This window comes from Arvicola amphibius, chromosome 9 (assembly GCF_903992535.2).
Source record: "Arvicola amphibius chromosome 9, mArvAmp1.2, whole genome shotgun sequence".
Taxonomy (NCBI): domain Eukaryota; kingdom Metazoa; phylum Chordata; class Mammalia; order Rodentia; family Cricetidae; genus Arvicola; species Arvicola amphibius.
In genome coordinates, this window is record NC_052055.2 from 100991803 (window position 1) to 101004863 (window position 13061).

General features: G+C 48.5%; 1 protein-coding gene across 1 annotated transcript in view; it reads left to right on the plus strand.

Annotated features, from left to right (window-relative positions):
- Positions 1-4721: 4721 nt before the first annotated feature.
- Sh3rf3 (SH3 domain containing ring finger 3) overlaps positions 4722-13061 on the plus strand; it is a 258560-nt gene continuing 250220 nt past the window's right edge. Inside the window, exon 1 of the mRNA XM_038343904.1 lies at positions 4722-5273. Coding sequence (XP_038199832.1) covers positions 4722-5273 — 552 coding nt within the window. The remainder of the gene's footprint in view (positions 5274-13061) is intronic.

A 13061-nucleotide genomic window follows, 5' to 3' on the forward strand; every position in this document is an offset into this window, starting at 1 on the left:
CTAAGTCACATCTGTAAGCCATTGTGTACTCCGAAGATGGAGTAGTCTAAGCAAGTATGATTGATGAGACCCCCTGCTGCCAGCCAGCCCTTCTCCTCCTGTCCTTAGCTTATCAAATCCAAAGACTCCTCTGCGCCTTTCTGAGAAGTAACCTGACTTCTTTACTCCATCAAGGTTCCATCTATCACCTTTAGTGAAATAACTCCCAGATTTACAACCTCCTCCTGACCTTCCAGAGCTGTGGGTGACTCATATCCCTAACTGCCAGACATATGCACCTCCTTATCCTTCTGACACCTCAAACTTGGTTCTGAAATAAAACTCATCTTATGGTCCTTTAAGCCAGTCCTTCTGGACTTTCTTTTTGGTCTGATAAGTGATCTGGGAGTGATACATTGTGTGTGTTATTGTGTGCATCCAGCAAGTATCTATTGAAAACTTATTGTGTGGACAGCAAGGGGAGAGGTTACAAACCAGAATCCTGAAATAACTCAGGGTTAGGAACGGGAGATGAATCCCCTGGGTCAGATGAGAAGGAGGGGCAAAGTCAGGATGGAAAGAACAGGACTAGCTTTGCAGGGGTTCCCATCTGCAGAAGATACAACTGCCCCAGGATTCCTGTGTCCTGGAGGCAAACTCTACTCAGCACAGTTTCATCCTGACCTCTGCTCTCACTCAGCACCTAAGGAAGGAACGCACTCTTTCAAGAAATGCTGTTTAATTAATGAATAGTGCTTCTATTTCAGCATGGTGATGGCTGTCTCATATCAGGCCCTTCATCCTCTGGCTGACAAAACAGGTATCAACTAGAATTCTCAGTTGCAAATGACAAACGGAAGCTTGGGATGATTTCACAGAAAGGAATTAATTTTAGAAAAACAGGGAAACTCACAGGATCAATAAAGCCAGTAGAGCAAAGGAGGCTACAGCTGAGCTCATGACCACCATCAGTACCGGCCTGGGGATGCCAGTTTACCCCTGCAATCAAGCAGGTCCCAGACTGTGGGTCCTGCCACTGCAGACCAGCTGCCTTGTAATATCTATGGCTCTGCAGGCTGCATCTAACTTCCTCCTGCCACCTGTCAGATCAGGACTGTCTGGGGACACATCTTTTAATTGACTGAGCCTAAGTGAGATCTCCCCTCTTCCACTGGAAGAATAAATTCCTATCTTGCACCAAGGGGAGATTGTAAGAAACAAGGAGTTCAGGTTTGGGGTAGCCACAAGCCACACACCTGCCCCACCCCACTTCCTTTGAGCTTTCTTTTCTTGGAGAGCTGCTCTCTGTTCCTCCTAACTCCGAGGCTTGGGCCTCTAACTCCTTTATCCTTTCGTCATTAATTCCTGGTTCCCAGAATTGGAAATAATCTCTCAAATGAGGTCTGACAAGTCCTAGGTCTGATGGAATTCTTTCGTTCCATATCACAGCCTGTTAACTTACATTCAAGTGTCTGAGGCCTTCAGGGCTTCCCTCGGCTGCCAATGCTATATGGATGACACATGTTGGCTCCTAGTATTCTTGTGGTTGACTGAATTCCCAGATATTTTTATATGAATGGCTGCAAAGCCAGCTCTTCCATCATTTACTTACATATTTGGCTTATTGAATATGTGCAAATTTAGCTGAGTAACCTAAAACTGTATTTGTAATACTTCAGCTATTTAGGCCACACCCTTGAATCCCTTTATGGACTCTCCTGGGAGCATAACCAGAACTTGAAACTGGAGGTCTTTGGGCTAATCTGGCCATGTATTTATTTTGGCTAACTCTGGGAGTAGAAGTTTTTGTCAGCCATTGACCATCAGGAGCTATAAAATAGACTCCCAACCCTCTTCACAGGCAGGAAGATATCACAATACTTGACACCATTTCTTCAGAACAGTGAATGAGCGGTTGCAGCAGAGGAGTGGTTTCCCTTGGGAAGGCAGGGATAGCTCATCTCAGTCCCCGTCATTGCCAGAACCTGGCTGCTGAACTGATTAGCATGTCGTGCCGGCCTTTGCGTGAGTTTGGCTTCACAGTGAGCTACAGCGAGCACTGGCTGTGGTAGGTGATGAAGGGCAGAGTGGAAACACAGGAAGGCCAGGCGCTATGAGGTCCAATAGCTCTGTATTTCCTCATCTTCACTTGGATGATGCATCAGGAGGGGCTCTGAGGGCAGACATGTTCTGGGCTCCCAGAATGGATATCTGTTTTTGCTTTTCCAGATGCTACTGCCGGGGACCCATACTTGCTTTTCTGGGTAACATTGGACAGTGCTGCCAGATTTCATGTCATATCTTGCTTCTGTAGACACTTGACTCAGAGGGGTCACTAGCCCAGGCTAGGTGACAGGATTTTCAAACTTCTCGTCAGCCCACGACAATATCAGGTGCTTGTCTTGTCAGCAGCTGATGCTAACTGCATGCTATACTGCTGGATCTAGTGCAAGCTTTGGCCATATTTTCTAGCATGTGGTACCTGGTGCTGGATGGAGGGAACTACCACATACAAAGGGGGAAGGGCAAGGTTCAGGGGACTCTGCTGGTGCAGCTCTATGGACCTCCAAGATGCCTCTTATTTTGCTCCTTTTAAGGTTTTTCTGAAGTTAGTTTCTCTCTTGTATCCAAAAGTATCCTGGCTTTATCATCATGTAAGAGAACTTTGTTTTCTGTCGGTCTCCCACTGTGCCTGACGGGTGGGCTCACTTGCCCTTTCCTGGGTTCTGATCAACACTCATGAATCAGGTATTCTGGGTCCTCTTACAGATTCTCCTTGGGCATTCTCAAGAAAAGATCTGTTTCTCCTACCTTATTCCCGTCATAAGCTAGACAGTTCTTATACCTTCACCAGTATTGATGTAAACGGTACAGATGTCAGATGAGAAAATTATCTGCTTCCTGAAATTTCCAGATACTGGCAGCAGGATAGGAACTTAGGGTATCTGAAATTAGGGTGCCCAGGACTGCATTAGAATCATTACTGGATGAGACCGTGACATTCTTTCAATCATTCAACAGATATTCACTGAGCACCCGGTGTGGAAGATACTACACTGTAAAAGACACACATAGCTTATAGCAACCACTCTACAAGGATGTGGTCTTTATGTGTTTGGGTTCTGTGGTCACAAAAATTAAATCTAATTTAACGGCTTCATAAGAATGAGGCCCATTTTGTTTACATGTGAAATGAAGTTAAAAAACAATTATTACACAGGGTTGTTTCACAAGGTTGATAATATAGACATTATTCACAATTATTTCACAAGGTTGATAATGAAGACTATCTCGGCATTTAAGCATCGGCACATCTTATTTTATCCCTAAAAACTAGGAAAGTGAACGCTCAGCTTCACAAACAACAGGATAACTCAACCGGTAGGAGGGCCATCTACACCACTTCTGATGTAGATGCCCTGGCATCTCCCCGTGGGCATCATCCAGTCCGCTGGATCTTTGCCTGTGCCAAGCTCGAGAGTGTTGGGAACACAACGGGGACACCAGGGGGCAGCACAAGGCAAGAAATCTTGGACGCCGACCGCAGCCCACCGCCAAACTTCCCTGCTGCTCTGGGTCCTCGTACGTACTTCCGTCGCTCTGACGCTCCCAGAAACCCGGGCATCGGGAAGGAGCGCAAATTCCCCCTCCTCTGAGCCTCACGAGGAAAAGCTGGAGCTGGGTTCGCCAGAGCACACCAGAGCGGGCACTGGAGTCTCTTACCGCGCCGCCAGGGGCGCGGCGCTCGGCCACACTGTGCTGGCGCGTGGGCGGCGGCGTCAGTCTCACATCGGTGATTCTGGAGAGGGCGGCTGGCCTCCAGAAGGAGTGGTCGCGGCCCCGGGGGCCACCCGCCAGCTCAGAGCCTTCCCCTTTTGCCTCAAGGGACATCCCCGCTCCTATACCCACAGCTGTCACTTGTGCATGCTGGCGGGAGAGGGGACTCAAGCACCCTGGAGTCGTCCAGAATGATGCCTGGGTGTTGGATGCGTCCCCAGGCTGCTCTGCAGAGCTGCCGAAGAAAGCAGTCGGGATAATGCTCCCAAACTTTCCTTCGCGGCCGCATTGAGAAGAAACGTCCCCTCCTGAAGCTCGGGGAGAACCCAGAGTCCGGCGTCCATAGGGGACAGGGCCAAGGCTGCGCAGGGGAAGTTCTCCGGAGCCTCGGAGGTGGCCTAAGGGGAGAGCGCCAAGGCAAGAGAGGTGTCCGCTTCTCAGTGACTGTGACCTCTTTCCCCCCTCCACCCCCCGCGCACGTGCTCGCGGCCGGGGAGAAGGTCCAGCCCGGCTGGTTGAGCGAGGCGGTGGCGTTCTGGCAGCCCAGGGGCGCATGGAGGCGCCGAGGGGGGCTGTGCGGCTCGCCTGCAGCGCGGGGGAGCGCGCACGCCGCACCTCTGCCTCCCCGGGGACCCGGCTGGCCTCTCCCCGCGCTTCCTGCCGCTGGGCTCCGGGGTGCGAGCGGCGCGGCGGGACAGGTGTAGCCCGCAGTGGCCAGCCGCGCGTGTAGGAGGGTTGAGCCCGCTCAGCTGCCTGGAGTTGACTCACTGCTCCAGGAACTCCGCAGGCGGGGTCGGCGTGTGTCACTTTGCAACACAGAGGCCATCGCCTCGGGCTGTCTGAGCGTCCACTGGGGACGGAACCCTGCCCGCTCCGGCAGGGTGCAAATGCTCGCTATCCTTGGCGGGCTGGGCTGGGGCTCCTGGACTTAGGCGGCTCACTGGGCCCGCGCCGGCGCCTCCCCCATGCTGCTAGGAGCGTCCTGGCTGTTGGCGTCCAAGGCGGCGGCCACTACTGCTCGGAGCGAGGGCGACGACAGGCAGGGTGAGCAGCAGCAGGAGGCCCAAGCGAGGACTGACGAGGATATGGACGAGTCATCGCTGCTGGACTTGCTGGAATGCTCCGTGTGCCTGGAGCGCCTGGATACCACGGCCAAGGTGTTACCATGCCAGCACACCTTCTGCCGCCGCTGTCTGGAGAGCATCGTGTGCTCGCGCCACGAGCTACGCTGTCCGGAGTGCCGCATCCTAGTGGGCTGCGGTGTGGACGAGCTGCCCGCCAACATCCTGCTGGTGCGCCTGCTGGATGGCATTCGCCAGAGGCCCCGCACGGGCACCAGTCCGGGGAGCAGCCCTCCTGCGCGCCCGGGCCCCGGTACGTTCCCGGCGCTCGCCGGTGTTCCAGGAGGCGCGACCAGCAGTCCCCCACGTTCCCCTGTCTTTCTTCCAGCCGCGGCAGGCAGCTCTACCTCCAGTTTGTGCGACGTGGCGTCTAACAGGAGCGTGCCAGTGGCTAAGGTAAGAATCTACCCCAATGATATGGCGTCACTGTGTGGGAAAGTGTATGCTTGTGCGCACGTGGATGTACGAGTAGTCATATTCGGAGGCTCTTCCGTGGCCTAATGGTTTGTTTTATTCTTTAAAAACTTCTCTGTGCTCCAGGGGCTCTGCGTAGCTTTCAATTCCCACTTAACCAACTCTTGGCTACATCCCAGCACAGCACCTCCTAACCCTTATCCCAAACTTCATGTGGACATCTAAGTTGCTTTCCAAGTGCTTAGAGCACTGTGCTCACACCTGCCCCCATGACCAGTTCTTGTGAACCATCCTCTTACTCTCACTAGATGGATATGCCTTCTGACCTGCCACGCTCCACCACTTCCATTTTGACTAGGCCTGATGTGTCTGTCTGTCTGTCTATCCATCCATCCATCCATCCGTCTATACTGACTCTGTGTGTATCTGTCTATTTATCCATCCATTCTGACTGTATGAATTTGTATATCTCTCTCACACTTTTGTTACCCTTCCAAATCCCCAGAAACAACCATCTTCCCCCACACCTCCGGAGTCTTCCTCCTTGCCCTCAGCTCACCAGTTGGGAACTTACAGCTTATTGGTCCTCTGGTTCTGATCGCTGACAGGGAGCTGTTGGCCTAGTACCTGCTTAACTGTCTGCTTGGGGGGGGGCAGGGCAGAGGGCAGAGTGGGCAGATGCTGGCACAGAATGACTACAGCTGTCTTCAGAAGGAAGAAAGGAGTTTGCCTAGAATCACCAGGAGCGTGTGGTCCTAACCTCAGGGCTTGCGGCATTCTCTTGCCAAGCCCAGGTCCTCTTATGGTCTCTTAGGCAGGGTTGTTTTCCCACATGGACCGTTGTTTGAATTTTTCATTATTAGATTTTGTACACCTGCATTGTGTAGACTTTACTACTTCTGTTTTATTTGGAAGACTTTTTTCCTGGATGACTAAATTTGAGTTTTCTGTGGACAGGGAGAAAGGTAGTCAGGAAAGAGTCCTTCCTTCTTAGGATCATTGCTGAGGGACCAAAATTTAAATTTGACTTTAGTTGTGGCTGAATCCAGCTATACTAACTCCATTAGAGGCTCAGAAGCTTTTCGTTCTTGTCGGTGTTGTTTGTAATCTAATATTATAATTAAAGGATTTTATTTGCAACATTTGTTGGTTGCTTCCTCCTGCTTCAGTAATTATTGTGAGCTTTGGAACTATGACGCCTATGAGATGCTCAGGTGCTTTGATGACTGCCACCAGACCTTGGTCCAGCTCACCTTGAGGAGTGAGGTTGGTCTGACGCTTACCCGGAAGCCTCTGATACAGGAAAGGTACAGCCTCAGACAACTCCTGGGACCTTACTGCTGTTCAGTGCGTTCTTTGGGACTTGTCTCCGAGGCAGAAGCTTGTAGCTTTAGCAATAGTGCTTGAGTATAAGGAACTCGTGTTTGGGTCGTTACGATTTTGAGATGTTGGAGGTTGATGCACCGCGGTTTGGGATGTCTGCACTTCTGGGAATTTGAGAACGTATCTTCTTTGTGTATGTCACCTTGAATGCAGGTTTTCTTTCAGTTGTCTCAAAAGCACCAAGTTCAGGTTTGGGGGGAAAGTTAGAATTAAGTCTAGTGTTATTTGGCCATGTTCAGAGAGGAAAGTAGCAGAGGCAGAGATTGCAGTATTTGGAGCTTTTGTTTGTTGATTTTTCTTTTTTAGTAGTCACTGGGTTTCTTCTTGGTCAGCTGGAAGCCGCGTGTGCTGCCGTCACACTACCACTGTGGGGAAACAGCAGTAGGTCTCGATGAGCAGTCTATGGGACAGTGATGGATGTGAAAGAGAAAGGGACCGAAACTGCATGTTATGTAGGTGTCAGCCACCTATGAACACAGTAGGCAGAGACCAGCTAAAAACTGCCTCCAAACGGGTTCTTGGTACTCCACTGTCCCTAAAATTTACACTGATGCTTTCTAGTGAGGCTAAATTCTGGATGTTGCTGCCTGTTGTTTAGTAAATGGATACTCATTCCACCGTTAAACAAATGCCACATATGACCTAATAGTAACCTTAAATGTCACATTTCCCCTTTCTTGATTAGAAGTCCCTCGGATCTTTTTGGGCTAATGGAGATATGTGAACCTTTAAGGTGTGTACATTATGGACAGGTATCTACTCAGCCTATCTGCATTCTTAACTCAGTTATAGCCAAATCTGGGGACTGCGTCAGGTATAAAATGCACTGAAGTTCTGATTGGTTTCGTGCACAGGTCACAGAATCCTTTGCGTGGAGTCTTGGTTGTCTTCAGCATACTGGGGAGTCCCTTACCCGACAGATTTAAGATGACTGTTTTTAAAAAATCAGTTACTGATGCTGCCCCTAGAAATGTTGTACCAAGTTAGAAGTGCCCATTGCCTAGTTTGGGATTATTGGTTTATCTGCTGCTAAATACTGTTTCCGTGTGGCTTCTTAAAGTGCGGTTGAAGAGTCTGGCTGGAAAGATACTGTAAAACTATTGAAAGCTTTATAATGTGTGCTAACTTTCTCAACCTAACTTGTTTATTGTCTTGAAAGTTTTGCAAGGGAACCCCTTTGATATCCCAAACTATCACCAACTGGGTTGTGTTAGGACAGTCTGAGAGTTCTATGAGGACTGGGGATTTAGCTCAGTGGCACAGTCCATGTCTAACATGCCAGAGACCCTGGTTCCCATCCCTAGCAATCCAACAAACAGAAACAGGAAGGCAGTCAGGCAAATAGGGATTCTGCCAGAAGGGTATTATGGTTTCAGATTGAAACATTTGGAGATTGAGTTTTTAGTATGAAGGATTTAGTAAAGACTTAAGTATATGATAATTCCTACTTTAACAAGTGCTTTTTAGTTTTGAATATTCTTTGCTTTTGTTTGGACATATATGGAACCTATCAACTAGTTATATTGTGCCTATCTATATAACCTGTCTTGGTCTCTCGCCATGAACCTGACCAAACAGAGTGGGAAAAGAGAGGTGTTCATGGCTCTTTAGGAGGCCATTACGATCACTGGCTGGTGTTTGTGCAGAACCCTGTGAGGTTGGAGAGTAAAGATGCTTTCACAGACTTAAACATTGGGGGAAGTTTAACAGTACCTTTGATGACATAAATGTGGGCTCGAGAGGTAATAACATAGGTTGTATATATCGTGTCTTCCCTTCTGCCCCTCCCCTGTGCTGGGGCTGGAACATATGTATGGATACTGTGCCATCAGTTTCCCCGCGGTCCTGAACTGTATATTTTTCTGGCTTGTTGTTTTTTCAGCAGCGAGACAGGGTCTCGTGACATCCAGATTGTTCTTGAATTGCTTACACGTCTAAGCGTCACTGTGAACTCACCCTCCGCGGGCCTTCACCTCCTGGGTGTGCTTAATTCTGAGAGAAACCAGATAGCCCGCACGGTAGCAGGCAGCTAACATGAGAGCCTTGACCAGGGTAGAGGGTGTCTGAGGTATCTGAAATAAAATTCACCTGATCCCTAGTCATCAAAGTTGAAGAGGTTGTATCTTTCCTTTTTAATGCTGCTGAGGGCTGGACACAGTAATTCTACCGACTGGATGGAGAAGTGAGCCTTTTGTGCCCCACGGAGATTGATATCTAGGTATGTCACCTGTGTTAGGCTGAGTCCTTCAACCACAATCCTTTGCCTCTCTGTTTGGCAAATGGTCAGCCATGCTGGAATAGACATGCTTGGATTCTGAAAGGAGCCAGATACCCCATGGGGTATCAGATAGTTGGTGACGTGAGAACCTTGCTGTAGTCCCATCTGCCCGGGACACTTTGAGTGTGAGAAAAGCACTTCAGAGACAGCAACGTTTGGTGCTGTGTTCTTAATAGTGTTTGTTAGTGAACAATCCAAATTACTCTTCACTGAGCACCTATCGTGTGTCATGGATTATACAGAATATTTTATCTATTTTTAAAAAATGTTTTGAGACGGTTTCACTCGGTGGCCCATGCTAGCCATGAACTCTTAATCCTTCTGCCTCAGATTCCAGCGTGCTTGTGTTATTAGGCGTGTGCCACCACGTGTGAGCTCTCTGTTCTTTCCTGCAGCCCTGTGAGGTCGCCAGGAACATAGGTCAGAAAATCAAGAATGTAACGCTTCCTTCTGCTGAATGGCTCGCTGTTAGCAGGATACTGGAAAGATGAACTTTAGCCTGAGTGCCTCGCTGGCTTCGAGGAATCTGGCTTCAGAGGCGTCTTCTTATTCCATGACAAAACTAGCTAACTGAGAGACACGGTCCCAAACAGAAGCAGGAGTGACCTCTTTATTTGGTTCACCCCCAAATTAAACAGATGCTCTTCAGGCTTAAAGCTGCTGTTTCATTGACGTGGGGATTGTAGAGCATTGTGGTGGCAGGAGTGTCCCTTCATCTGTTACGGTTTGAGCATAAATGACAGCAGCCCTGCACAGATCAGGCTGAGCTGCCCATCCGAAAAGCCACACATGCCCACCCTGCTTTGCAGCTGAAGTCTCACCTCTAGCCCGAAACCAGTTTTTGAGAAAGGCGGTGGCTGCAGGTGGCACCTCGGTGCAACCACAGCCAGATACAGAGAGAGGAAGGTTTCTCTCCATCCTCTAAGTACACAGGCAGAGTGTGGTCTGGACACTGTCATAGACTAGACTTCCCTTGCATCCTGGGACTGGTGCTGTCCTAAGGCATTGCTTCTCACTGTCTTCTCTCAGAGCTGAGGCCCAGGACCTCCCTAGGGCTTGTGGTAGTCCTTACTGAAGAAGGGAAGGGGACTCTGGGGCCTGAGGAGGGCCCAGGAGCCAGGAGCTCCAGCACAATAGTTTTAATTCTGGCTTCCTTACTTTCTTGCCACCTGTCTGGGGGCAATTAGGTCACCAACATTACCAACGAGGTGTTTCTCCTGGGGTTCTGCTAGTGGGTCTATAGCGTATAGGAACCTAAGTTAAGGGTGCATGTGGAAAATTATTTGTGTGTGTGCGCACAGGGGTGGGGGTAGGGCAAGGAGGGAGGGAAGAAGAGAGAGAGGGAGGGAGGGAGAGAGACAGACAGAGAGAGAGGAGGAGAGAGAAGAGATAGAGAGATAGAGATAGATAGATAGATAGATAGATAGATAGATAGATAGATAGATAGATAGATAGATCGATCGATCGATCATACTTTGCTTTTAGATTCTAAGTCGTCCTGTGTTAAGGAGATTTGGTCATGGGCCTTCAATGAACATCTAAGCCCCATGGTTACTGGAGCCTGTTTCATGTTTTCCACTGCTCCTGCCCAGTTTTATCTTTCTTATCACAGACCGTGTCCCTGATCTTTTAAGCATCATTAAAGTGAAGAAGAAAACCCCAACGACACTCCCCTCTCCAAAGAAAAAGAAAAAAGCACGACTGCCAGTTGCTTTAAGAAGGACAGCAGGGGAGGATCATTTTGCTTAGTTGTGGATCCAGCTGGCTGTGGCCGCTCCCTGAAAGCAAGCTCTTCTCCTTGATCTGCAGGAAAGAGAAAGCTCTGCAGTTGCCTGGGACTGAGCAGCCCCCATGGTGGGGTCGAGGGGATCTGTCCCATTGTTTTCTTCTGAGGCCCTTTGAGCAGGGTAGAATCAGTTCTCAGTTATATGGTTGTTTCTGATGAGTATTTTAGTTCAGCCTGTATTTAGTTTCTGTCCCTTCCAGCCAGCACAATCTTATTCCAGGCACCTTTTTGAAATAAAATATCAGTGAACACTTAGCTCGGTGAAAGTGTTCTTCATAGGGTCTCTGGAAGAGGCCAAGGTCAATTTTTTATCAGGTTTGCTGTGCTTGGGAGAGCCTCCAATTTACTGAATGAGAAATGCATACTCCATGGGCATTCTATTGGAATTTTAATTAACCTTTAAAAATAGGCTGTCGGGCTGAAGGTGTCTGCAGCAGTGAGTGACTCAGGAGTTCTGTTAGCACATTGCATTGCGGGCCCCTTAGATCACTGAGAGAAGTTCAAATGGAATTCCAAAAACTTAAATAATATTTCAATTCTACTACAGTTTTGTGCTCTCTCTCTCTCTCTCTCTCTCTCTCTCTCTCTCTCTCTCTCTCTCTCTCTTTCTCTCTCTCCTCTCTCCTCCTGCTTTTTTGAAACAGGGTTTCTTTGTGTAGCTCTGACTGTCCTGGAACTCTCTCTGTGGACTAGGCTGGCCTCAAACTCACAGAGATCCGCCTGCCTCTGCCTCTCGAGTGCCGGGGTTAAAACTGTGCACCACCACCGCCCCTGCTCCACTTGCCTTCTCTTTACGCTCATTTTAACTGTCAGTGGCTTATGTCTGCCTAGAGGCGGAACTGTTTGTGGGCACCTTAAACAGGCTACATATAGTTCATGTGATGCATCTGCTTTACATGTGTTTACACTGCTCTGATACACTGGTTATCTGTAAGCATGAAATGCTTCATGGAATGTATGTGTAGTACTCAAATGAATTCGTGAGTTTCATACGAGCCAGGGTCTGCAACTCCAATCAATAGAAGTAGAAAGAGAGAATTTAAGAACATCATCTCCCAAGGGCAGATGCAGTATCCTCAGAGAGTAGGAGACAGGTCCTCAGTAGTGCACAGAAGGAGGGAGGGCCAGCTTCATCAGCGAACCTGTGGTGTACCAAGCATTTGTCTGTGTGGAGGGTGGACAGGAGGTGCCCAGGGTAAAAACATTGATGTTTATTTGTAATTAATTGTATTTGTTTCCATTAAGTTACATAGCTGGGTATGTAGAGGAAAACACGTGCCTATATCTTTCTCTTCCTCCCTCCCTCCCTCCCTCCCTCCCTCCCTCCCTCCCTCCCTCCCTCCCTCCCTTCCTCCCTCCCTCTCTTCCCCCCTTCTCTCTCTCTCTCTCTCTCTCTCTCTCTTTCTTATCTAGCAGGAGTTTTTCTAGTGCTGAGGATTTATCTTAGCGCCTTTGTATGCTATGCAAAGGGTTCTTTTCTTTGGTTTAACCAAAGATGAACCCAGAAGTGCTAGAGAGAAGAAAGGGAAGTGGGGGAGGCTTTGGCATAGATCAGATAATAGTAAGAAGGTATAGCAAATGTCATCAGACACAGAGAGTTATAATCAAGAAGATGCTTTTGTTGCAAAGATGCTGTCTCCTGCAGGTTTGCTTACCAATGATGCTGTTAGATTTGAAAGGTCAAAGCATTCTTCAAACAATTGTTAAACCTCCAAGTAAAGTTCTTGGGAGGCCTTGAGCAGTCACTTGGAAGGACATGGTATCTTCCCAAGGCCTTGTCCATGTAGAGTATTAAGAGTATCTTTGCCCAATGAATTCAGTGAGAAGACACAGATGTTTATTATGTAGAAGTTTATGGAAATGCATAGTGATGAAGTGGTGGTCCTTCAGCTGTGTGTGTAGGAGGAAAACAGAGGCTTAGACGTTTTCAGTGTCAAATAATCCCTGATCTTGCTGTTGCCAGGACTATAAAGCTGTTTTAAAACCTAGCATACTCTTCCTCGTGAGGCAAAGTGACAAGCAGATTTTGAGTCCTGTTCTGGCTGGTCAACTTGACACAAGCTAGAATCATCTGAGAGGAGGGAACCTCAATTAAGAAAATGATTCCATAAGATCAGGCTGTAGGAAAGCCTGTAAATATTTTCTTAATGCGTGATCAATTGGGGGGTGGGGCAGATAATTGTGAATGGTGCCGTATCTGGACCAGTAGCCCTGGGTTCTATAAGAACCTCCAGGTTCCTGCCCTGTTTGAGTTCCTGTCCTGACTTCCTTCAATGATGACTAAATGTGGAAGTGTAAATCAAATAAACCCTTTCTTCTGCTT